This window comes from Microtus pennsylvanicus, chromosome 7, assembly GCF_037038515.1.
Source record: "Microtus pennsylvanicus isolate mMicPen1 chromosome 7, mMicPen1.hap1, whole genome shotgun sequence".
In the NCBI taxonomy this organism is placed as follows: Eukaryota; Metazoa; Chordata; class Mammalia; order Rodentia; family Cricetidae; genus Microtus; species Microtus pennsylvanicus.
Genome location: NC_134585.1, coordinates 113,947,773 through 113,973,645, shown reverse-complemented (window position 1 = coordinate 113,973,645; position 25,873 = coordinate 113,947,773). Strand labels below are relative to the sequence as shown.

The window sequence follows — 25,873 nt, the reverse complement described above, 5'->3', positions numbered from 1 at the left end:
GTGAAACAACACAACCGAAATTCTTTACAACTTAGTAAAATGTGACTAAAGAAAATTAAGAACTTCTAAAAAGAAATTCCTCACCTTCAAGGCCATGACAGAAGACCGCTCAAACTTGGAGGTGGCCAGGAGATAATATGGTGCCAACTATTATAAGGGAGTTATTCACAATTCAGTCTAAGATGATTCTCAGTAGCAAATGAATGTACTCTATCTACACAGAATAGCACCCTCACATAAACAACAAAGAACTTTCTGTATACTATTATAGTAGGCCAAATCATGCACTTTTAGTATACTGATTATGTTAAGAATCAGTACAAACTGTAACACTGGAACTCCCCATTCCCTAAGAGTGAACTCTCCTCTTCAGACATGTTAACAGAGAAGCCTAATTCTGTATCAGTGCAAGTAATGCATCAGTCACATGAAAAAGGCTCAAGAGAGATTCAAAGCCAAGCACTGAGAAATCTACTGAGCCTCAAGCACCAATGCCAAAGCCAATCTGTCACCAGGCTCCGCAGGCTCCAAAGCACTGCCACATAATGGTGCAGCCTGTGACCGTCAGCACAAGCTCAGTCTTTCTTTAGGTACAGATCAACAGTTTGACTGTTAATTCTTTTCTGCTTATATCCTGAGCACTAAATGATCAGTCTAACTTGAGCCTAATAGATTTTATCTCATTAGTAACTTTAGGTCAAATGAATAGTTATCAGTCACTGAATTCCATAACAACCAGACAGTATTTCCCAAAGGTAAGGAGTACTAAACAGATTCTGAGAAAACACACACGCATACACGCACACGCACACCAGACAGTATTTCCCAAAGGTAAGGAGTACTAAATAGACCCTGGGAAAACACACACGCATACACGCACACGCACACGCGCACACACACACACAAACACACACACACACACACACAAACAAAATTAGATAAGAAGATAAAGGTCAGAATATTAGAGATTTTTAGAAGGGCAGAACCAAGAGGCTGGAGAGATGTCTCAGTGGTTAAGAGAACTTGCTGCTCTTCCAAAAAACTCAAGTTCAAATCCCAGCCCCCTCAGTGCTATCTGTAACTCTAGCTCTCTTCACACACAGAGGCTCCTACCCACACACAGACACACATTTTTTTTTTCAATCTTAAAAAAGCAGAATCAATAAATTTGGGTAAATCAATATAGAAAGGAAAGGGAGTTAAAAATATTTTCTATACTGACTTGTAAAAAAGGAATATCATTAATTAATGTAAAGAATAAAGAAGGAAAGGGAATGTTGGAAAAATGACTCAGTCCGTGAGGTGCTTGCCATACAAGTAATGAAGACCTGAGTTCAGATCCCAACTCACACAGAAACTTAGATGCCATGGTGCATGCCTGTATTCTTGGCAAATCTCTGTGCCTGCCTCTAATGCCAATTCTAGGAGAGTGGAGACAAAAGGAACCCTGGAGCTTCCTGGCCAGCAAGTCTTCCCAAATCAGTCAGTTCCAGGTTCAGTGAAAGATTCTGTCTCAAAATAAACAGACAGACAGGTAGACAGGTAAGTGTGGTGGGCAACAGAAGGCATCAACTTCTGGCCTCCACATGCACACACAAACACATGTGTTATAAAAAAACTCACATTCATAAAAAACATGAACATATACACAAGAAGGAAACAGATAAGGAAAGGGTGAGAAAGATGAATAGTATGACTTTAGACATGCTAAGTCAAATGTCAACAAAGCACAGATATTCAGCTACCTAAGGGTAGATAACTGGACTTGAAAATCATCTGTCCTAAAGAGGCAGTTCAAGCTCCCACCTAACTCTACATGAATATTACTGCCTTAATATGAAATGACTCCTCACAGACAAGCATCCAATCTTACATAATAAAACACAGGTCCTCAGCTAGTGGCACTATTTTGGGAGCTTCTGGAGTTTTTAGGTAGTAATCCCTAACTGCAGAAAGTAGGTCAGTGGAACAGGCTCTTGTGAGTACCTTTTCCCTGCTCCCTTCCTGCCTCATCACCATGATATAGAAGGCTCTGCCTCACCATGTCCTCCACACAATGGACTAACACTTCTATAGCTGTAAACAACCCCTTCTCCTCTAGATTAAGTCCGGGCATTCTGTCAGTGATCAGAAAGCTAAGTAACAAATTTAAATGGGTACACTTTATATTTTGTAAAGTATACTTCAATAACTAGGCATAATCATGTATGCCTACAGTCTCAGCACCTAAGAAGCAGAGGCAAGAAGACTGTGTGTTTGAGGCCAGCCTGGGCTACACAGTGAACTCTAGGTCAGCCTAAGCTGTATGCTAAGACCCTATCTCAAAAGCAAGCAAATACATGTCAGGACGGTTTCTTCATTAAAACAAAACAAACAAACAAACAAACAAAAAACTCTAAGTGAAAGCAGTTACAGCAGTATCAGACAATGCAGTCTAGAACGTGGGTAAAGATGGTTTCATTCAGAGCAAACAACTCACAGCTCAAGCGTTCAGTCCATTGTAAACCTACTGCTCATCCAACTGTACTTTTTATGTCCTCTGTAACTCATGATTCAGAGAGGTGTCCATTTCCAGACATTTGGAGATTATCCACTATCTTTACCTTAGCAATGTGTTTTAATTTCGCTGACGCTAAGCATATACTTCATATGACCTGAATCCTTTTATTATGGCCAAGAAAATGGTCTTAACAGAATGTATATTTTGCTGTTGTTGGGTAGTGTTTTATAAATGTCAAGTTGATTTTATGTCCCTACTGATTTTCCTTCCACTTCTCTTATTGGTTACTGAACAAAAGGTATTGAAATTGTAACAAATTTCCAATATCCAGAAATAAGAAGGCACAACAGCAATCTTATAAATATAACACAAACACACACACACACACCCCACACCTCAGTGAAGAAGACTTCACTTGAGAATTCTACCAAGGACTTAATATAAATTAATATCAGCTCCACAGAAGTTTTTGGGAAACTAAAAAAAAAAAAAAAACTTAACTCATTCTATGAGACCATTATTACCTAAACTCCAAAATCAAATAAAAGTAGTAAATAAATAAAACTGGAGACCACATATTTGTTTGACAGAGTCTCTCCATGTTGCTCAGGCTGTCCTAGAACTCACGTACACCAGGCTAACCTTAAGCTCACAGAGATCCACCTGTCACTGCTCCTGAGTGCTGGGACTAAAGACATGCACCACCATGTCCTTCCAAGAATGCAATCATATTTCTAATAACATCTAAAGAGAAAATGAACAATACCTGCAATGACTTTAAAGTGCAGAAAGCAGACTGAAAACAACAAACTAAGAAAGAAAGAAACAAAGTATGGGAGACCTAAGTAACAGAGAGGTATCATACACTGTTAGGACGGTAATAGTATCCAAAGCAACCCTCAGATTTACAGTAATCTCTTATCAAAATTCTGACAGACGGCTACAAAAACAAGAAAGTCTATCTTCACAGGAAATAGTGTTTCCTTTTGATGTGTTGAAACTGTTTTCAAATTAGGAATGGTAGTTGAATAATATTTCGTCTACAAATGCCATTAAGTAAGTCATCACTTTAAAATGGTTAGTTTCATGTTAGGTGAATTTTATCTGAAACAAAGTACATAAGATCTTGAAATTATTAATGTGAGAAGTTTTGAAGAACACACTTTATCTAATCTACCCTCATCTAAACTACATTATCCCAGTGCTAATATATAATAGGTCCAAGAAAACAAAACTCATAAAGAAATCTACAAGTCTATGAAACTTCATACAGTATGAATAGTATCATAAATCTATAGGAAGGACTCCCACTAAGTGAAACAGAGACAAGTAGATACTCCTATGGAAAACATATGGGTGACATGAAAACATACCAGTTCCGCACTATTTATCATATACAAAAATCAAGACCAGTAATTAAATGCTTAGAAATGAAGAGCAAAATTTAAAACCGCCAGAATGGAAAGTGTTGGTTGTAACTTCAGGAAAACTTTCTAATAAAAAACCCATAAGTAAGACCATAAAAGAAAATGCTAACCATTTCAAATCCCATTAAAATGTTAAACGTATGCAAAACTAAAGCTACAGAACACAAAAGCAAAGTACCTGCCCTCTCTTGCAACCTGAGAGAGGCCAGGTTCATCACTCTGACAGGGTACAGCCCACTACTGAGGGAAGCCAAGGCAGGAACAGACGCAGAGACCATGGAATGCTGGTCATTGACTTGTTGCTCCATCAGTCAGTCTGGCTACCTCTATACAGTACAGGTCCACCTGCCCAGCATCATGACACCCCTCAGTGAACTGACCCTCATACGTCAACTAGCAATGACCACAAGCCAATCCAATGCAGGGAATTCCTCTTCCCAGATGACTCTAGTTTGGGTTGAGTTCACAAAATTAAGCAGCATAGACTCCATAGCAAGAAGAAACCCTAATACACTTAACAAAAGGGCTCACGTAGAAAGTGTAATTTCTACAAATGTGAAAGAAAAAGGCCAAAACCCCAAAGAGGAAATCAACATAGCTGGTGTAGTAGCACACATATGTCACCCCAGGAATACTCGGGAGGCTGAAGCTAAAAGGTCCCTTGGCCCAGAAGTTTTCAAACACAAAACAGGAGAGAGAAAGTCTCATAGCATATAAAACCTAAACAACCAGGAAATGTGTTCACAAATATTCTCACTTTAGAAATAATCAAGGAAAACACAAAGTAAAACTGATCTTTAGTGGAGTAGTACCAGGGTTTATAAACACACAAGTTGAAGTGTCAACCCAGAGCTCTGAATGTCACAGGTTACTGAAACAACACTGCAACCCAGTAATTACACATTTTAATCTTGAAGAAAAATAGAGGCACCTAGTAATACACGCCAAATGCTTCTACAGAATGAATCTTTTCTAAAAATCTATCAACTGAGAAGCATATAACTTCTGAGCTAACTACACAACAGAGTATCTAAGTGGATAATATAATTGAAACAGAACCCCAAAATGCCAATATATTCAAATCATAATAATGTTGAAAATGTGTGAAACATATTATGAACATATAAGTACTTAAAATGACAGTGTCAGGCCAAAATCTGACTTCAAAGATAAATCTTCAGCTGAAATGAAAAAATGCAAAGAACTCTATGCATGCCTGGCATTCACTGTTAATGTTATGTATGCTCTTAACTTCATCAAAAACAAGACTGTTATGGAGGGGGGCACTTGAGATACTAAATACACTAAAACTATGAAAACTGTGATTTCATTGGTTGTAACTAGGAAGATCTATAGAAGCTATAAAAGTATAAGACCTCTGCATACATGAAGTCATTAGAATTTATTAACTAATACTCACTGACAAACATTTGGATCATTAATCCTGTCATGTTACAGCTTCAAGGAACATTCTTCAACCTTTCTTTGTATAGTGTTGCAAGGTTTTCCCTAAGATAATTTTCTAGACTTGCAGAAACAAGAAATACACATGTAAATCGGTCAGGATAGCTAAATGTTCTTCTGAAGTTTCAATCAATTTACATTTTCAGTGAGTTTGCAAGAGAGCCAGCACTGGAGGTTACAGCTCCCTGCTGTACCGCCACCAGCTTTATAACCAGAGGAAAAATCCAGGTCATGAAAAGGATTGGAGCATCAGAAAATAATAGAAAAACGCCTCACATTTGGAATAGACACATTAGCAGACCAAACACAAACTCTTCATCATGCTCGCCTTACCACTGGGAAAGTGCATGCACACTCAAAAAGTCTATACGTAAGTTACAAACAGTTTAAAGTACAAAAATTTATGTCTATGCTTGGCCTCTTTTTTTTTTCAAATGTTAGGATCCATTACTAATCAGAAAGGAAGGAAGGAAGGAAGGAAGGAAGGAAGGAAGGAAGGAAGGAAGGAAGGAAGGAAGGAAGGAACCTTAGGCATATCTGCCACTTATTTCCAAATAGCTCAGTCCATAATCAAAATACACAAGTTAATGACATAAAATACATCAGAGAAAACAAAATGAAAAGCAAAAGCAATGACTAGCCTAAACACAAATAATACTAGTGATCCAAATATCAAAGCAGAACCTCTCACAGAGGTGAATGCATTAAGAATGACAGTAAGATTTGAATCTAAAATTTGGATTTCAGTAGTGTCTACTGTCAAAAATTAAAAGTTATTCTACAATAATTCCCAATATGTTGCATATTACTTGATACATAATAAAAACTTAAAATACTTGCGGAATAAATAAAGGAGAAACCAAGAGAGTTACAAAAATAAAGGAGGATTTTGTAAATATGTAAATGTCAAAATACAAAAGGCAAAACAATAACCCATACTGTTTCCAGATTACCCTATTCCCTTTTTTTAAAAAAAAAAAATATATAGTGCCTAACTTGTAAGATTTGCAGAACAAAAGAGAGCAGATCTCTTCAGGAACATCTCTCAATATTAAGGCTAGAAAATGATATCTTAAGCCAAAGGTAATTTGTGCCTCAGTAGCAGTGAAAACTCTTAAAGGGCTCAGTTACTCAAGGACTCTGCTTTTCCCAAAATCTATTCTCACAGCTTAGATGGTAAATCAGTGTGACTGTACCCAACTCCAAAAATTGGCAATTAGAAACATTTTTGCAAATATACTGAACTCTTCCTTCAAGGTGTCACATACACTCAATAAATTACTGTTTTACACTAATGAGCAAGAATAATATACAGAAGTCATTTCACTTGTTTCAGTGTTTTACTTACGTGTGTGTATGTGAGGTAAATGTGTGTATGAGTGTATGATGGTAGCAGCAAGAAGACAATGTCGGGGCCCTGCTCTATTCCTCTTCACCTTTGAAACAGGGTCTCGCCCAGAACCTAGAGGTCTTTCTTTTATTTCATTTTTTGGCTAGGCTGGCTTGCCAGCCAGCCCCAGCAAGTGTTCTGTCTCCATTCCCTAGAGTGCTGAAAGATCCATGACTACACCCAGTGTTTACATAGGTCTTGGGGATCTAAACTCTGGTTCTTACACATATGCCCCAACCACTCTTACCCCATGGGCCATCTCCTTAGCCACCATTTATTAAATCTGCATGTACTGTATAACAATATTATAAATAAATTTTAGTTACTTTTAAAAAATTATGCTATAGCCAGGTGGTAGCGGTGCGTGGCTTTAATCCCAGCACTGGGGAGGCAGTGGCAGGCGGCTCTCTGTGAGTTCAAGACCAATCTGGTCTACAGAAGTAGTTCCAAGATAGCCAAGGCAAAAAAAAAAAAACTATCTCAAAAACAAAACCAAAAAAAACCAAAATTTTAAAATTTGTAATGTTATATATAAAAATGACAGCAATTTCCATTAAATAGAATATATCTTCAGTCTTTGTGCTGTGTACCCACACACTTGTCGGTTCCCTGTTGCATAAGTTTCTTTTAGATAATGTTCATGAGCAAAACATGATTCAGTCAATTCCTTCATTTCATTAATAAGGACATCTAGGCAAAAGCATAAAGAAATAAATAGCTTACCTTAATAGACTTCAATACTAAAGGCCAGGCCAAAACTAGAGCCTCCTTTATCTTTGAGTCCAATATTACTTTAAACATACAAGGATGTCTTCCTCTGGACCATATGAGTAAGACAAGTATTACAAAGAATGTCCTTAGAAGAAGGCTTCAAACACAATCTGAATAAACGATCTCCACCAGAAATTGTATTTCTAACAATATTCTAACAAAAAAAAAGTTTCAACAAAAGCTCAACAGCAAATAAACATTTCTGGCAGAATTTGCCCAAAGAGAAAAACGAAAAGTAACTAAATCATTTTCATTGTCAAGAAATATACAGACTTAGATTGTGTATTTTTGTCATTTTCAATCAAGAGGAAATACATTTTTAAAAAAATCAATGGATGATTTTGGGTAGATACATAGCTTCTGGGAGAAACGTTCAGAATTTGGGCATGATTTCAATGTTAGAGTATCAAAATGAGATTACTAAAAACCACTTACAGATCTGATGAGAAAACTAGAGAGCATTAAACACATGAAAACACTCAGCACATAGTTCTATTTCTTTTATTTTTTTTCCTAAAAAAAAAATGGAAATTCAATGCAGGGGCATTGAGTATTATTAGACACAATTTCAGGAATAAGTTTGTTCTATATTGGGCAAATATAAATTATTTCTAATGTTTTTGTCATTTTTTAACAGCAGGCCTTTCTGTATTGGAAAAAGAAAGAAAAATATAGTTGTCTGTCCTTAAGGACTATTTGGAAAGACAGATCAGGAAGTAATGATTATACAATCCTTTGAATATACCATAATAATAAAAAGACTAAGAAAGCTTTAAAGACAGTCTAATAGCAGAGGAGCTAAAGGAGTAAGTCAAGCTATTAATAAAGGACAAAGTAGTAACAAGAACTCTTGAGAACTTTTTTTAAAGGTCATCATTAGAAAAAGTATTTTAAAAAAAAATCTCAAAGTATTTTAAAACCAGCACTCGGGAGGCAGAGGCAGGGGATCTCTGTAAGTTCGAGGTCAGCCTGGTCTACAAGAGCTAGTTCCAAGACAGACTCTAAAACTACAGTGAAACCCTGTCTCTCGAACCCCCCCCCAAAAAAAAGTATTTTAAAAACACAGATTAAAATAGCCATGATAGAAAATAATATTTTGCTTATAAACAGATAATGTACGATGATCATTCCTCTCTGCTAAGTAAAACCTTTTAGAGTTGGGGGCCACACTTTCCATGTTCAAAGGAGCTCCTTAAAGCCTGCTTGCGCTAAAGCCTACCACGGGTTCGGAGTCCTTCCCAGACCTGCCCTTCCACAGTTTCTTCCCCTTACCTCTTGTTCAGCTATGCATTCGTCAAGTGATGGCATTTTTTAGCTCCAGTGTGACGTTACAAGACCCACAGTCCAGTGCTGACTGAAATGACTGTTACACAGACTGTCCTCCTGGATTATAGCTATTCTACCTGTCTGACCAGAAAAGCTACCTGGGCATGAACACAGAGGTAAACTCCATTTCCTTTGCTAATAAAGAATCGGTAGCAATGTTAAAGATTTTTAAAAAGACAACCTTAATCTACACTAACTAAATCAACGTCAATATTTTGGAAAGAATATCCAGAGATCATGAATTTGATGTTTTAATAAGGAAGTCTAAAAGAAGAGATGGTAAGAAAACAAACAAACAAACAAACATTTCCTAGCCCTAGAACTCTTTTTAAGAAAGCCAAAGTATTCAGGAGGATGCCTATATGTTTTTCTTTGGGTTCTCCTTATTTAGCTTCTCTAGGATCACTAATTATAAGCTCAATGTCCTTGGTTTATGGCTAGAAACCAAATATGAGTGAGTACATCCCATGTTCCTCTTTTTGGGTCTGGCTTACCTCACTCAGGATAGTGTTTTCTATTTCCATCCATTTGTATGCAAAATTCATGAAGTCCTTGTTTTTTATTGCTGAGTAGTACTCTAATATGTATAAATTCCATACTTTCTTCATCCATTCTTCCATTGAAGGGCATCTAGGTTGTTTCCAGGTTCTGGCTATCACAAACAATGCTGCTATGAACATTGTAGCTGGCCTGGGTCTGGAAAAGCCTGGGATAAAACCGGACTCTCTGAACATAGCGGACAATGAGGACTACTGAGAACTCAAGAACAATGGCAATGGGTTTCTGATCCTACTGCACGCACTGGCTTTGTGGGAGCCTAGGCAGGTTGGATGCTCAACTTACTAGACCTGGATGGAGGTGGGGGTTCCTTGGACTTCCCACAGGACAGGGAACCCTGATTGCTTTTCGGGCTGGGGGGAGACTTAATTGGGGGAGGGGGAGGGAAATGGGAGGCGGCGGCGGGGAAGAGACAGAAATCTTTAATAAATAAATAAATAAAAAAAAGAAAAAAAAGAAAAAAAAAAAAAGAAAGCCAAAGTAAATTTTGTAAAAAGCTAGTTTTTGGAGGAAATAAAGTAGAGTTGAAGCAAACATTATTTCCTTAAACCATTTATATGTTTTGTTTGTTTGTTTGTCTTTTGGTTTTTTAAGACAGGGTTTCTGTAGCTTTGGCTATCCTGTATCCAGGCTAGCCCAGAACTCAGAGATCCACCTGCCTCTGCCTCCCAAGTTCTGGGATTAAAGGTGTGCACCATCACTGGCTGGCTGGCTATATGTTATAACAACAACAACAATAAAATGCTGTCCACCAATAAATACTGTCTACTTATTATGGTATTTAATAGTCATCTCTTATAATATCCAATACAAGAATAAAAAATTCTGTGGTTTCAAAACTAATAAAGCAAATTTACAGGCATTTTTGTTTCAGATCAAAATTAGGCTTTAAATAAGCATATACAAAATGCTTCCCTGTGAGTGAATAGCTTACAGTATAGCATCTCCCAGACTACACTTGTGGGGGAAAAAAAAAACTAGAAATGATTTAAAGCAGAGAACAAATGAAAAACTCAGATCATCATAAAACAAAAACAACAAACCAGCCACCAAAAAGTTGGCATCAGGATCTAGAAGAACTCTTCACTAATCTATAACCATACGTGGATTTAAAACAACCAGGACTTCCTTAATACTCAATCTACTTCCCTAGCAAGTGCTCCAAATCTCAGTGAAGGGCCAATAGTCTGCCTGAGACTGGTCAGAACCTCCACACAATATATATATATATATATATATATATATATATATATATATATATATATATATAATACTTATACAGAGCTCTTCACATCTCTTACATCATCTTCCAATCACCGTCATTCCATCTGAGAGCAACTACTGGAGGAGCTGTGCAGAGGAACCAGGAAGAACTACACTCTGAGTGAAGAAGGAATCATAGAGTCTATCCATACCGCCAACTGTATTCTTAATCTGAGAACTGCATAAAACCTACTGCATAAAACCTACAGCCATGAACAGTTAAGTCTATGAAGACAGACTACTGCTCTCCAATTACAGAGCTGAAAAGGGTATTCAGTCAATATTCTTAGCCAAAGAACAATAATAATAAAGACACCTACTCTAGTATGTTGTTCAGAAGTATAAAGTATACACAGACTGTATATAATTCACATCTAAGTAAAGAGAAGCAAGACAAACAACTAAGAGCTAAGTGGGGAATACATTACAAAGGTCATGGAACATCCAACAGACTTACTAGAAGACAAAACAGCAAACCTGCAAAAGGACCAAAACGCTTTATGTATAAGTAACTCTTATTCTGACACCCTGGGAGACTGAGACAGGAAAGTCTGAGCTATATAGCAAGACCTTGTCTCAAAAAATAAAATAAACATGTTAGGAGTACAATTAAAAAATTAAAATTGCAATACTGATATTTACAGCCTCTAACTCTCGTACTACAATGTTTCATTTTAATTATGAACTTGTTTGGAATAAGAAACACTGAGGGTATTAATAAGGCACTCTATTGAGTGTGTCTGTATGATTTCCGAAGAGGGTCAGCTAGATGGAGGAACCCACCCTGAAGTTGGGGAGTACCATTCCACTGGCTGGGGTCAGGAACTAAAACAACAACGGAGAAAGGAAAACTCCAGATGAACACTGACATTCCCTTCTTCCACATCTTGGCCAGGACCATGAGCCAAACTCCTCCCATCTTGCCTTCCCTACCACTGCACTCTAAGCTAAAAGCCAAAATAAACACTCTACCCTGCTTCCTGGTCACAGCACACAAGAAGTAACTAACACAGACAGCTGGAAGCAAGAAGTAGGTCTGCCACTGCTGTGACAGCCTGTCTACGTAGTTTATAGTCCTTTAGAACTGGTTTACAGGAGAAATTTGCAAGACTTTGGATCTGCGAGTGTAACTCAGCTTCTTAAAATGTGGGTCACAACCACAGACGGAAACATGTAACTGAATGTAGGGGGCATGAAAATATGGCAACAATAAATATGCAATAACCAAAGACACATTCAACAACAAACATACTGAATCTGGGGAGTTTCTAGCGATGCTCACTAAATTGCATCACATGACTTCACTGCAACCGTGACTCTGAACACACAACACAAACACTATACCCCATCCATAGCACCACATATTTTTACTTAAACGGGAAAATAATTCAATTATGAAAAACAAAGTCTTCTAATATTTTAATCAGTATGTATTAGTTTATCTTTGTATAAAATGCTAAAATGTTTGATTTTGTTGGACAGTGATAGCGCACACTTCAATCCCAGCACTCGGGAGGCAGAGGCAGGAGAGTTCAAGACCAGCCTGGTCTACAAAGTAAGTTCCAGGATAGCCAGGGCTGTTACACAGAGAAACCCTGTCCAAAAAAAACCAAAGGAAAAAAAAAAAGTTTGATTTTTCGAGATGCTATTTCAGGTGCTGACGAATTTTATTTTAAAAATCACTAACTGAATTTTGGCTTGGGATTATGGCACAATTTCCAGCCATTTCTGTAAAGACTTTAAACGTGCTCTCTGTGGGCCAGTTGGATAAATGCACCTGCCATCAAGCCTGATGACATGAGTTCAATCCTCCACATGGTGGTGAGAGAAAACCAACTCCCACAGCTGTCCTGACATCCACACGGCTTCCACAGGAGCCCTGAGGCATGTGCATGCTCAGATGCACATACTAAATAAACAAAGAAATAAGTGCATGGAAAATATACAAAGATATTCTTGTACATTTGCTATTTCACACTAATTTATGTGAAGCAGCATTCTCAACACTGATGATTATAAAATTAAAATACTAATCAACTCTAAAAAATGAAGATGTTCTATCTACTGCAATATTAAATATTCAGTTAAGATTTCTTTTTTTTAAAGTAGCCACAAATTTAATTCTTTATGTAAAAATAAACACATACATATCATTAATATACAAACTTGTTTTTGTGCTTAATAAATGGTAAGGTTATATGAAAACCAAAGAACAGTTTTTAAATAATTTTAAATCTGACTTTCTACAAATAAATACTTTATGTCTATACCTAATATATATGTGCATATAACTTTTTGCTATGTATTTGGGAAACAGGAGTCAAAAATGGCAAGTGTTTAAGTTCTTGAGTGATACCCTATGGAACTTAACAGGTCATTATGGTGGGAGCACAGAGGACCAAAGAGCCAATAAAAATGCAGACAGTGAAGTCACAGTTCACAAGGCCTCAGACAGAAATACTCGGCTGGAAACTGGACTAGAGGGCATTCAAACTACATTCTAGCAAAGAATATGGCTGTGTTCTGCCTGTGTCTAGACAACTTGAGCAGAGCTGAATTCAAAAGTAATGAACTAATGTGTTTAGCAGAGGAAATTTCACTATAGCAGAGCACTGAGCCTGGGGCATGGTTACTACTCACTCCTCCTGCCCAGGTTAATAATGAGAGAGAGAGGGGGAAAAAAGGGAAAATATTCAGCTTAGCAAGGAAAGGAACATGAGTAAGCTTAAGTTGTAAACATGGCAGACATAAGCAAAGAATCTCAGTTATTAGTAAATTAAAGCTCGGCAGTTAAGAGGATGCGCTGCTCTTGCAGAGGACCTTTACAGGGTTTAACTCTTAGCACCCATATCAGAAGGCTTGCAGCTATCTGTAACTCCAGACCCAGGGGACCCAATACCTTCTTCTGGCTTCCTTGGGTACTTGCACTTATGTGCACAAACATATACACATATAATTAAATAATCTAAAAAACATTTTTCTTTAAGGGGGAGGTTGAGAGATTAAGGCAATTAAAGAGAAATCATTTTGTTCTAGGAAAACAAAAATGATTCCTTTGGGGGCCAAAGAGATGGGTCACTGGGCAAAAACACTTGCTGCCAAGCCTTATAACCTGAGTTCAATTTCTGGAACCAACATGGTATTAAAAAAACTAATTTGTTCTCTAAGCTCCACACATGTACCATGGCATATGTACACCCTTTTAGGACAAGACCACACCCACTGACAACTTAGTTTGTAAGATGAAAAGAGAGTGCACTCAGAATGTTGCTGAAGGAGTTTCTTGCTGGAAAACAACTGCCAAGGGAAGTGTCTTCTCAACTGCCAATGCACACGGAGGTCATGTGGAACAGGGCACCAGACTACATTGTGAGCTGGTAGCAAAACTTGGCTGAGTTATACGTAAAGTGTTAGTTTCACAGAATTATAGAGTGATGGAGGATTGTATCAAGGTTCCAGAAAACCATGTAAGACAGGAACTACAATGTCAGATTCCCTGTAAGGGGGCCCCTAAAGAGACCCCTGCATAAAGTTATAAAAGTGAAATCTAAGTTGCAATAGAGACCACAGAAAGTTGGAAATGCTAGAACCAAAAATGCTGCAGGGAAGGAATGGGGCCAGTCTAAGAGAGAGGTTAGGCGTGCTGTATTGTAGGCAACAGAACTGGGAGGAAATGACTACCCAAGGCTGTTGGAGCTCCTAAAGAACCCCTACGAACACTGGATAGCAGACATATAGCTATAGGATTTGGCATATGTCCTGTCTGATTTCAGTCTTGCTTTGGCCCTATCTTTCTTTGCTATGCTCTTATTACTAACTTTAGGAGTGGTGGAGCACAAATTCTAATTGGTCTTAAATAAAAAACCAGAATCAGATATCAGGGGGTGAAGGCTGAGAGATCAGAGAAGCAATGCAGCCAGCCACTGGAGAGACCTTTTACCTCTACTGAATCCTCAGACTGAAGGGCCGATCCTGTCTCCACAAATCCTCAAACTGCATCTGAGTTCCTGTCTCCTTCTGCCTATGTTCCGCTCTCCACCCAGCTATATCACTTCCTGTCTCCACCTCCCTGGTGCTGGGATTAAAGGTGTAAGCCAACCTCTCCCTCCAGGATATTTGAGACTGAATAAGCCTGAATGAATGAATGGATGGATGGATGGATGGATGGATAGATAGATAGATAGATAGATAGATAGATAGATAGATAGATAGATAGATAGATAGATAGATAGATAAATCAATCAATCAATAATAGGGTAGCCCAGGGTGGCCTTGAACTCACAGAGATCCCTCTGCCTCTGTCTCCCTGTCTCCCAAATGTTGGGATTAAAGGTGTGTGCCACCACTCCCTGACCTCTATGGCTAAGGAATGACTTAACTCGGCACTCTGATCTTCGGTAAAGTTTTATTTGTTCGATTCCAAACAAAATATCACTACAGAGTAGGGATGTTTATTCTGTGCCATTGTAAATGAAAATATATAACTTGCTTTGTTTTGTTTTAGGTTTTATTGGATGAGAGACTCATGGTTAAGAGATTTACCTTGAGTCTCAAAAGAGACCTTAGATGGTGAATCGTGTTGAAAGTGTTAAGACTCTGAAGACTTCAGAAGCTGGAATGAATGTATTTTGCATTATGAATCAGCCATAAGCCTACAGGGGATGGAGGGAGAATAAAGACTAGAGTAATGTGTTTGGGCAAACTGACAAGCAGGGGGAGTTGTGATGGTAAATTTCAACTGTCAACTCAGCTGAAAAACCTAGCCCATTAACGAGGCACTGCCACGTGCTGCATGGCTTGGGTCCTGACGGGCGCAGTGAGGAAACGAAGAAAGGACTTACACAAGACACATGTTCAGAACAGCTGGGGTCAGGTGGGAGTGAACACATTCTGATGGAATGGCCGCCACCACATCTCTGCAATCCAAACCCTCAGTAAGCTCACGCACAGCATAAGAGAAGGAGTTGGCTAGTTTCGGCAGGGGCTCTGGAGGCAAACAATCTCCAGCGGTAAACATGGAGAGAGAGCTACAGTTGCTAGCTTTTATACAGCCTGACCGCTTACCAGTTAACACTCAAACCTTCTGAGCCTGACCCATATGGGGAACAAGTTTGCCCATTTCACTTGGGTCTTCTTAGAGTCCTTGGCAAGACTGTGTCCATCCCAACAATAAACATTCACTAAGAGCTTCTCTCACCCTGGGCTTCCTCAACTCCATACAAGGCACACCTTCAGGTATGTCTGTCCAGGGTGTTCCAGAACATTTCCAGAATTTCCCAGAAACATTTAACTGAGAAAAAAAAATACCCAGCTAAAGTTGGGGAGTACCATCCCATGGACTAGATCAAGGTCTAAATAAAAAGAGAAAAAGGAGAAAGCCAGACACACACCAGAATGCCTCTCTCTGCTTCCTCAGCACTCCACACCAAGCTGCTCCCACTGTCATGCAATGAGCTGTGTTCCTCAACTGTGAGGCAAAATAAACCCTTCTGCCTTTAAGCTACTTCTTGTCGAGCATTTAGTCACAGTGACTATAAAAATAACCAATATATACACTAAAAAGCAATAATGATTCATAAGCAAAAAACAGCAAACATGATATGAATATAGACTGCAAAGGACTGGAGAGATGGTTCAGTGGATAAGAGCACACAGGTTCAAACCCCAGGACCCACATCCAACAGCTCACAGTGGCCTATAAAACGCCAGCTACTGGGGATCTAACGCCTCTGTCGGCCTTTGCATGTACCTGCACAAACATGGCATACACACAGAAAGACACATTAACTAAAAATAAATCTAAAAAAGGAGAGAATTCAAGAATCTCTCATTGCAGCACTTTTTGTGAGGTTGTATTTATGTTTGAGTTTGTGTTTTGTTTTTGAGACATCATCCCACCATATAGCCATGGGTAGTCTGAACCTCACTAGGTAGACCAGGCTCAACATAGATCTATCTTCCTCTGCTTCCAGAGTGCCTTATTAAGTCATCTCTACATCCAGCTAAAGTATACATTTTGTCTGATGTAACTAACTAACAATGGCCACTACAGGTTCAAAATGATTACATCTAGGACACTGTCATATAGCCACCAAATAAAAACCACAGTTTCACTTTAGATCCTTCTACTCTAAAACCTACATTTTTCCCCTTTAAGAAATAAACACACATGACTCTGAAGTATTTAATTCAAATTAACATGATCCTGACTAAAGGATAATTTGCAAATATGTTCAATGTTTCAAACACACATGCACGCATGGAAGTGGAGGGGCTCAAGCTCATTTGTTTATCATTTACATAAGTAAATGTCAGTTTCAAAATGAAAGACTGGCAAGTGAACTGAAACTGCCTTAACATACACAAACTAGAAAAATGACACTTTACATAAATCAGTGCATGTTATAATAACATTAATGCACACTGTAAAAATTCCTATTTATGGTGATTTAAAATCACAAATGTAATTTTAAACTACTGGTATTGTTGCTGTGTGTTATTGTTTTACCCTTTTGGGCTCTTTTGAGGGGCCAACCATTCAGCTCCCAAATAAATGACACACAGAGTCTTATTCTTTCTTATAATCGCTAAGCCTTAGTTTGGCTTGTTTCTTGTCAGTTTTTCTTAAATTATCCTGACTACCTTTTGCTTCTGGGCTTTCTCCTTTTCTTACTTCTGTATGTCTTACTTTCACTCTTACTCCATGGCTGGCTGGCCCCTGAAGTCTTCCTCCCCTTGTTCTTTTTTTCTGTTTTTTCTTCTACTTATCCTCTCTCCCTGCCAGCCCCACCTATCCTTGCTCCTGCCTCGCTATTGGCTGTTCAGTTCTTTACTAGACCATCAGGCATTTTAGACAGACAAAAAAAATCATAGCTTCACAGAGTTAAACAAATGCAGCATAAACAAAAGCAACACACTTTAAAATATTACCCAACATATTGTTTGTGCTTGTATCACCTTGACAGTTGACTGGCACTCTGAAAGACTTTATAAACATTTTTATAAACATGCTTAATAATCATATAAAAAGCTTATCAGAAATTTATAAATTACTTAACAAAAGGGAACATGCTAAGCAAATAAATTATTTTCACAAATATCAATTATATAAAGGCAAAGACAATTTAAAAATAAATTTAAAAAAAATAAATAATAGAAAAAAAACTTTTGTACTAATCCAAGACCATGTAAACCAGAAACTCAGAAATTACCCTGGACTCCCTTCTCCTACACTGAACTAGCTCCTCCTACCCTGGACTCCCTCCTCCCTTGACTCCCTCCTCTACCCTGGACTCCTCCTCCTACCCTGGACTCCCTCCTCCCTTGACTCCCTCCTCTACCCTGGACTCCTTCCTCTACCCTGGACTCCTCCTCCTACCCTGGACTCCCTCCTCTACCCTAGACTCCTCCTCCTACCCTGGACTCCCTCCTCTACCCTAGACTCCTCCTCCTACCCTGGACTCCCTCCTCTACCCTGGACTCCTCCTCCTACCCTGGACTCCCTCCTCTACCCTGGACTCCTCCTCCTACCCTGGACTCCCTCCTCTACCCTGGACTCCCTCCTCTACCCTGGACTCCCTCCTCTACCCTGGACTCCTCCTCCTACCCTGGACTCCTCCTCCTACCCTGGACTCCCTCCTGTACCCTGGACTCCCTCCTCTACCCTAGACTCCTCTTCCTACCCTGGACTCCCTCCTCCTACCCTGGACTCCCTCCTCTACCCTGGACTCCTCCTCCTACCCTGGACTCCTCCTCCTACCCTGGACTCCCTCCTCTACCCTAGACTCTTCCTCTACCCTGGACTCCCTCCTCTACCCTGGACTCCTCCTACCCTGGACTCCTCCTCCTACCCTGGACTCCCTCCTCTACCCTGGACTCCCTCCTCTACCCTAGACTCCCTCCTCTACCCTGGACTCCCTCCTCTACCCTGGACTCCCTCCTCTACCCTGGACTCCCTCCTCCTACCCTGGACTCCTCCTCTACCCTGGACTCCCTCCTCTACCCTGGACTCCTCCTCTACCCTGGACTCCCTCCTCTACCCTAGACTCCCTCCTCTACCCTGGACTCCCTCCTCTACCCTGGACTCCCTCCTCTACCCTAGACTCCTCCTCCTACCCTGGACTCCCTCCTCTACCCTAGACTCCCTCCTCCTACCTTACTTAGCCTCTATATTCAGCCAACCATGGGCATCAAAAACTTAACTCAATTTCATTTCTCTACTAATTTCTCTTCTTCCCTAATATCACTACTATGGTCTGTTCTTAGACTCTCAAACCTTGGCTGTCCTCCTATACTAAAGTAGTTGGTTTTGTTTTTAAATTCAAAATGATGGTGTTCCTTTGGTTCAGTGGACCTCCCATAAGCTACGCAGAAGATCAAAACACTTAGAACAGACCCTTGAATCCAGCCTCGAGACACACACTTAACCACCAGCAGGCCAAGTACTGATTTATTATATCACTTATTTGACACCTTAAGTAGGTGACATAAAACGGACATCACAAGCCTGTCAAGAGCGGCCCGAGGAGGCCAGACCTCAACTGGAGTGTTGCTCTAGCCTCAGGCTCTCTCAGGAAAAGTCAGAAATGCAGCCTTTCACACGAAGCTCCCACTCTGTGCATGCTAATAACCTGTGACAACCAGAAACTGAAGCCACACCGCCATCTCTTCTCCTCACCAGCCACACAACTACACTGTCTACTGCATCAGTCACTGGGACATTTCTTGCATCTCTGAGGATGCCACACCATTTCCACTAGGATGCTCGGTGCAGCCTCCCGTCCTCCCATCCCACACTTCATTTAGCTTTCTTTCACTCCACAGTTTCATCAGAGCCCCCTCCTCCCTCCCTGGAACCTTCCTATTCTCATGGCGCGCCACCTGCACTCCAAATGCTAGGCAGTCACTCCTATAAATTCTGATTGCTCTGACAACTTTCTAGCTCCCAAAACAAAACCACCTAGGGAAGGTCCACTAACTCTGATTGGCAGTCTAAACAGTATTTATTGCTAACTAACAATTCAGTCATAAACTAATGTAGTTGAAAAGTGCTCCTTTTGATAGGAACAAAGTGAAGAGACGTACCAACTGTTAACACTGTGGAGATAGAGACAATACAGACGTCCTTCACTACTTGAACTCTTGCTTCATGAATTCTAATGTTCCACTCAGTAATCAAAGCAAACCCAACCCATGTGTATCATTTGCTACCTTGACTTTTCCTAACCAGTCTTCAGCCATCATAACTTTCTCACACCAAACTCAGGAACCAGGTGTTCTCAACAATAACAATAAACATACATATATTCATGAGCTATAAAGTTTAAGGATTGTTATTTACAAAACTTAAATAGACCTTTTAAAATTGTGCAGTAAAATGCACATATCTGCATTTTCATTCAAACTTGTATTTTAACTTCAATTGAGAATTTTTCTTCTCTAAATAGAAATTCATTAAACTAAAAATTAACAATTTTACTCATTTACAAATTTACAAATATAAAGGAAGCTACTTATTAGTACATGACAGTTGACCATAATAGCTAATTGACATTAATGTATCACTGCCTTCTAAGAACTCCGACACCAGTCTTAAATACATTTTTTTCTCAAATGCTCGTCACATCATTCATATATATATATATATATATATATATCATGGGAAATAAGGTTGTACAGAAAAAACACTTTATTTTTCCAGCAGCTTTTTCCCAAATAAGAGTTTTCTCAGTTACAAAAGCAAAGGGGAAAAATTTTTTAAAAAACCTAAATGTACCTGCGTTGAAGTACCAAAAAATCCCAAATTATAGAAAAATGGTATGAAACTATATTAGAAGTACTCCATAAGGTAAAACCAAGAGTCAATGACCCACCAAGCAAGCAATTATTAACTGCGCTGACAAACGGAGAAAGCCCTCATCACAACACTGTACTGTGCCAATTATTTAACTTAGGCTCACATTTGAACCTCGGCTTTTCAAAATCCTCACGCTTAAGTTAAAACCACTACCAGTTTTCTACAGGGGTTCAATCATTCCGGTGGTCTCACTTGAAATACATAATTCTTCCTCGCCTATTCAAGGACTAGCTTATGGGAGAAGAGACACGTTTGGAAAAATGAATTGCCTCCAAAGTCTCCTTTTAGGCTAAAAAAAAAAAAAATCAGTAACGACTTGAAAGCTGCAAGCAGAGCTTCCACTTCGTCCTGAGTATACCTCCCAAGAGCTCAGTTCGGGTTAACTGACCAAATTATAGTAGTCAGAGATAGAAAGATCAGAGCACAAGCCAGGGACTGGGACGTGTTGGGTGAGCAAAGTCTAGCAGCTGTCAAGAGTCAGTGACTTCACAGGGTGGCAGAGACCGAACGCAACACGTTCCCAATGTGCGCACGCTGCCTGCCCAGTTCTCCCAGCTGTGCACAGCAGCCAAGTCTGAAAACTAAGGCTTTCTAGCAGCCCTTCCAGGCTTCTCCACGCAGCTAGCCCTGAACCTGCAACGTTTAACACTGACAATTTTACTGGGGGAGGAGGAGGGGGAAGAGAGAAAAAAAAAGCCGTGAACTGTCCCTTACTCTACCCAAAGAGAGAGGCTAAATTTGAAAGTACCAGAATTTGAGAAACAAACGAACCTGTGTCTGTGTTCGTCGGGTCCATGGATCAGGAAGGCTCCGGGGTTTTTAGCCCCTTTGCCGGCATCTACGTGAGGAATTAACACATCTTCTAAGCCCAGATCAAAGCGTTTGTGTTTTGAAGAGTCTGGAAGGAAGAAGAATGCCCCAAAACACAGGGTGATGAAGGCACTAAGAATAAGGAGAAGGATAAACTTCTCGGAGAGTCTCAAGGTAGCCCTGTGGTGTGGGAAGGAGGGCGGCCCCAGGTTCAGAGGCGGTATCCTACGACCAGACAGGGGCAGCAGCGCTGGGGTAGTCATCCTTAGGCTCTTGGACGGAATACTTTAGAAAGTTCTCATCTTATATCAAACGTACAAGACATCGAACCGTTTATCAAAACGTTGGCAAAAACGGATAAATTCAATTCCCCCTCCTCTCAAAGGATTGTTGTGCTTTTTTTTCTTTTTCTTTTTTTCTTTCTTTTTCTTTTTTTCTTTTTCTTTTTTTTTTTTTACGAGGCCACCTCTTTCACGCTCTCCGATTACATCCAGAAGCCCGGGTGACCTCCCAAGTGATCGCTGGTTTCTGTCCGGTAAGATCCTCTCGCCATCTGGCTCTCAGTGCCTCACCGGGTGATCGCGAGTCTCCTCTTCATTCCCGGGAATGGATCGGGCGAGCCACACTGCAGAGAAGCTGCAAGGTGGGTTCTGCCATGCCCGCGCCCGGTTCGATGCTCGGAGGCGGCCGGCCGTCCCAGCGGGCGCCCGGCGACACGCTGACTTGCAGCAGGTCGGTCCACTCGATCGCGTCCGGAGCCTCCGCTCCGCCGCTCCTCAATCTCTCCGCGGTTTCCGAGCAGCGGCGCCGGGCGGAGTAGCAGCGAGAGGCTCAGCCGGGGCCGCGAGGACGACGGCGTCCCGAACACCTCAGCGCCCGCGCCGCCGCGCGCTCTGTCAGGAGCGGAACTTCCTCCTCTGCCGAGCGGCCGCCCCCGCCCGGCTCCTCCTCCTCCTCCTCCCTCCTCCTCCTCCTCAGCGAGCCCCGCCGCCCGCTTCCCGGCCGAGCCCAGCCGCGGGAGCCGAGTCCCCGCGCCTCGGCTGCGTGCGAGGTAACCGGGCCTCGGCCCTCGGACCGACAGCCCGGGGCCGGCGCCGGCTCATTCCTCGCACCGCCGGGGAGAGGCGGGCGAGCGGGCGGGGGCGAGCAGCCGCGCCTCGGGCGGGCGCAGGGCGGCTCCGGCTGGGCCCGGTCTCGGGTGGCTCGCACGCTCAGGCCGGCGGCGGCGCGGCACCGCGGCCCGGGGCTGGTCCCTGGCCTCCGGAGGCCCGAGGAGCGCCGAGCGGCTGCGGGGCCGACACCGGTTGGGTCAAGCGGAGCCGAGCGGCTGCGGGGGGCGCGGGCCGGTCTGCCGACTCGCGAGTGGGCGTCCCCGGGCGGCGGAGTGTGAGGTGCGCGCGCACGCTCCCGGCCGCCGCGCCCCTCCCCCGCCCGCCGGGCCGCTCGGGCCTGGCCGCAGCCGCCGGGAGCCCCGAGCCCCCGGAAACCCCGGCGGCCAGGCGAGGGGGACCGAGCGCCCGGGTCTGAAACGCGGAGCTGGAATCCGGGGATCCCGGAACTGACGGATTCCGGGGAACCAAGGCTGGCGCCTGCCTCGATAACACAGACTCGGGCCCGGGGTTCAACTGCAGAGTCCCAAACTTCCACGCGTTCTTGGGCACGCGAGGCTGGATGAAGGAGGTGGCACCGGCCACGTGCCGGTTCCCTGTTAAAATGGCAGCCTTGCCCTTTCAACTGGGTCCCATCCTAAGGAATGCAGCAAACTGTGTAGGACATGAGAGTCCTCATGGTTCAGTCCCTAGGACACACTCTAGTCATCTTCACCCTCCCCCAAAAGGTAACAAAGATGAATGAGCAGGTGTTAAAACCCCAAAAGACAAAATTGTTGAAGTTGAGGCTTAAAAACAATCTGAGTCAATTCTGATATCTACAATATAGAGGAGAACCAGGTTGTGACTAAGTATAATGGGTTTCTTAGCAATGCATGTGTATTCTTGCATCTCATTTGATTTCCGCTTATTTTTTTTCTTTCAGTATTTGCTTTTTGCTCCTTGTGCACATCCTAACTGGTGGCTGGTAATTGGTGAGGAGAGCTATAAATGACAGGGGTGGGAAGTCAGCCCGAGAAAACTTAATGTTCCTTGGCAGGATTCAGAACTGCATTTCAGTAGAACTTTCTAGAGGAGGCTCTGCATACCTAACTTCCTACCACAGAACAAAAGAAGTCTTTGCTTTACAAAATTTAAAAAAAAAAAAATCACAAGACAAAAAAAAAATGTTAGGGGCCATCGCTCAGGGTGCTGGATCCAAAGTGAGCGAGGTAGGTGTGGGACCCTGGGGATGGATGTGAGAAATTCCTGCCTCCCCATGGGTGTTTATACTATGTGTCAGTTTCGATGCTCACTAATGTTGAGGCCCTGAGAGCCAGAGGAAGAGGAACTCTGCTTTCCGACCCTTGAGGTCGTTCTTTTCCATGAGAGGGTTAAGGGAAATAAATACTGACCTCTGAACGAAAGAGCAAGTTGTCTAAATCTTGAAAAGTAAATATTACCTAGCTTGACTCCAAACTGTTAGCCATAGGAAACAGCAACCGTAGGGAATCTGCCATACCCTGGTCTACAAATGGGACTTTGGCAATTCCAGGCTTACAGCTGGTGAGGAGTCTTGTACATGCCTAGCCCTCTTTCTTGACCTTGCTTATTTTCCCCCCATGAGATAAGAGAGTTAATTTTACAGAATTTTGCAGATATTCAAATGCAGTGAACTATTTTGTTATACTCCTACACCAGCCTTCAAGCCATTAGCAGTTCTCTCTTCCTCCCCTCCTTTCCCTCATCCCACCTCTACCTCCCCAACTCACCCTCTGGCTTCTCCCGCTCCATCTCCCCTTCCATCTTCTCTTACAAGAAGACAGAGTTATAAGAATCAGTAGTTTTTTTAAAAGCGTGTTGCAAACTTATTCATTGTGATTGCAAGTGTGTAAGAATATGCATATAAATACAGTAAAAGGGAACATTCAGACAAGATTATAGCTCTTAAGACATTGGTATTATGTATAATTTTCCCCATGTGTTCTGTTTGTATTACATTTATAATTAATTAAATTAAAAATTTATAAAGACTGGTACTTGAGAAAGTTAAGGTCAGATTTCAGGAGATGGAGTCAGTCATATCAAGGTGAACGCAGACTGGTCCATCGGAGGGCAGTCTGCAGAGGGCAGAGAATGTGAGCTGGGGGGTGTGTGTGAGTCCGCAACAAAGAGGAATTTCATTCCAGACGCCTAAAGAGAATATTTCATTTTCAAAGCATAGTCAGGCTTTGATCACAGGTGTAGACAAGGTCCCTAAGTGCCAGATAAAATGGTAATTTCCCTTTTACAAATCCATATAAGTTAATTTGTATTTTAGGAGATTAGAATTTAAATTAAATTTTAACAAAATAAAATTTATCCCTCCAGATTTCAGGCTGATGAGGACCATCCCTGGAATCCACTCATGCATTGCAATATTGAAGCTCCTTGTGTTTGTTTAACCTTACGTTGACTCTTCCATTGTTAAAATAAAATAACAATTTTGACCCGGTCCAGGCTTCCGAGTATCATCATCTAGGTGGGGAGTCATGCATAAAGATGGGGTTTGGTTTACTTCGCCCGACTCTTCCTTGTTTTAACTGGCTTCCAACTTGTCCAAGAAAGGACGCCAGGTGAGAAATGACCGGGTGCTGGCACTCAACGCGTGGGGAAATGACTAGGCTCCTGCCTTGCTCCTCCACTCCTCTTTGCGGCTAAAAAGCATTTTCCTTGAAGATCCTGGATAATGTGTAGTTTAAAGCTATGAAATTTTCAGACTATCTTCATGAGAGTCAGCAACCCCAAACAAGCCTAGGCCAACTCTCTGGGCCTAAGGATGGATAGTTTATTTGCTTATAAAGGAGGAATATGTTGAGGACCTACTGCGTGACGAATCTACCAAGTCCTACGAGTAGAGCGATAGGAATCTGCAGTGAGCCTGCAGTTGTGTGGGAGAAAAGGTGGCAAGTGGCTACAAGACAGTGGGATAAAGAGAGAGCTTTTTAGGAGAACTCAGGGCACCTCAGTGAGGAAAGGTGGGAGGCATGGGTCACTTATCACCTAAACTGAACCTCCAGCTAACAAGCAGGGGTCGGTTCCAGCCTAGCATTCAGAACACACAGAATCACAGCCCTCTTCCAATAGTTTGCCTGACTCTGGTCCCGCCATGTCCTTGAGCTGAGAAAGTTAAGGTTGGTGAAGTGATGCTGTTGACCGCACTACAGGTTAAGTGGACTCACAATGGCCAGTGCATATCAGCATCATCTTTGCACAGTCAGAAGACTTAGGTGACCGCCTTGGCTACACAGGCAATGTTCTGTGGTTTCAGGTAAACGGTGTTTCTCTTTGGATCTATTGATAAAATGGAGCTACTCAGACAAATGTGTGGGACCACGGACTGCAGAGTACTGAGCCAGCAGCTCAAGTACGTATATTTAC

At 41.6% G+C, this 25,873-nt stretch overlaps 1 protein-coding gene across 2 annotated transcripts in view; it reads right to left on the bottom strand.

The window, feature by feature from the left end:
- Window positions 1-22,236, bottom strand: part of Man1a2 (mannosidase alpha class 1A member 2) — a 128,996-nt gene extending 106,760 nt beyond the window's left edge. Inside the window, exon 1 of one of the 2 annotated variants that reach the window (XM_075981792.1) lies at window positions 21,327-22,236. In XM_075981792.1, coding sequence (XP_075837907.1) covers window positions 21,327-21,628 — 302 coding nt within the window. In that variant the 5' untranslated portion in view covers window positions 21,629-22,236. The remainder of the gene's footprint in view (window positions 1-21,326) is intronic. The other variant, XM_075981793.1, reaches the window with a different exon arrangement.
- Between the last annotated feature and the right edge of the window lie 3,637 nt (window positions 22,237-25,873).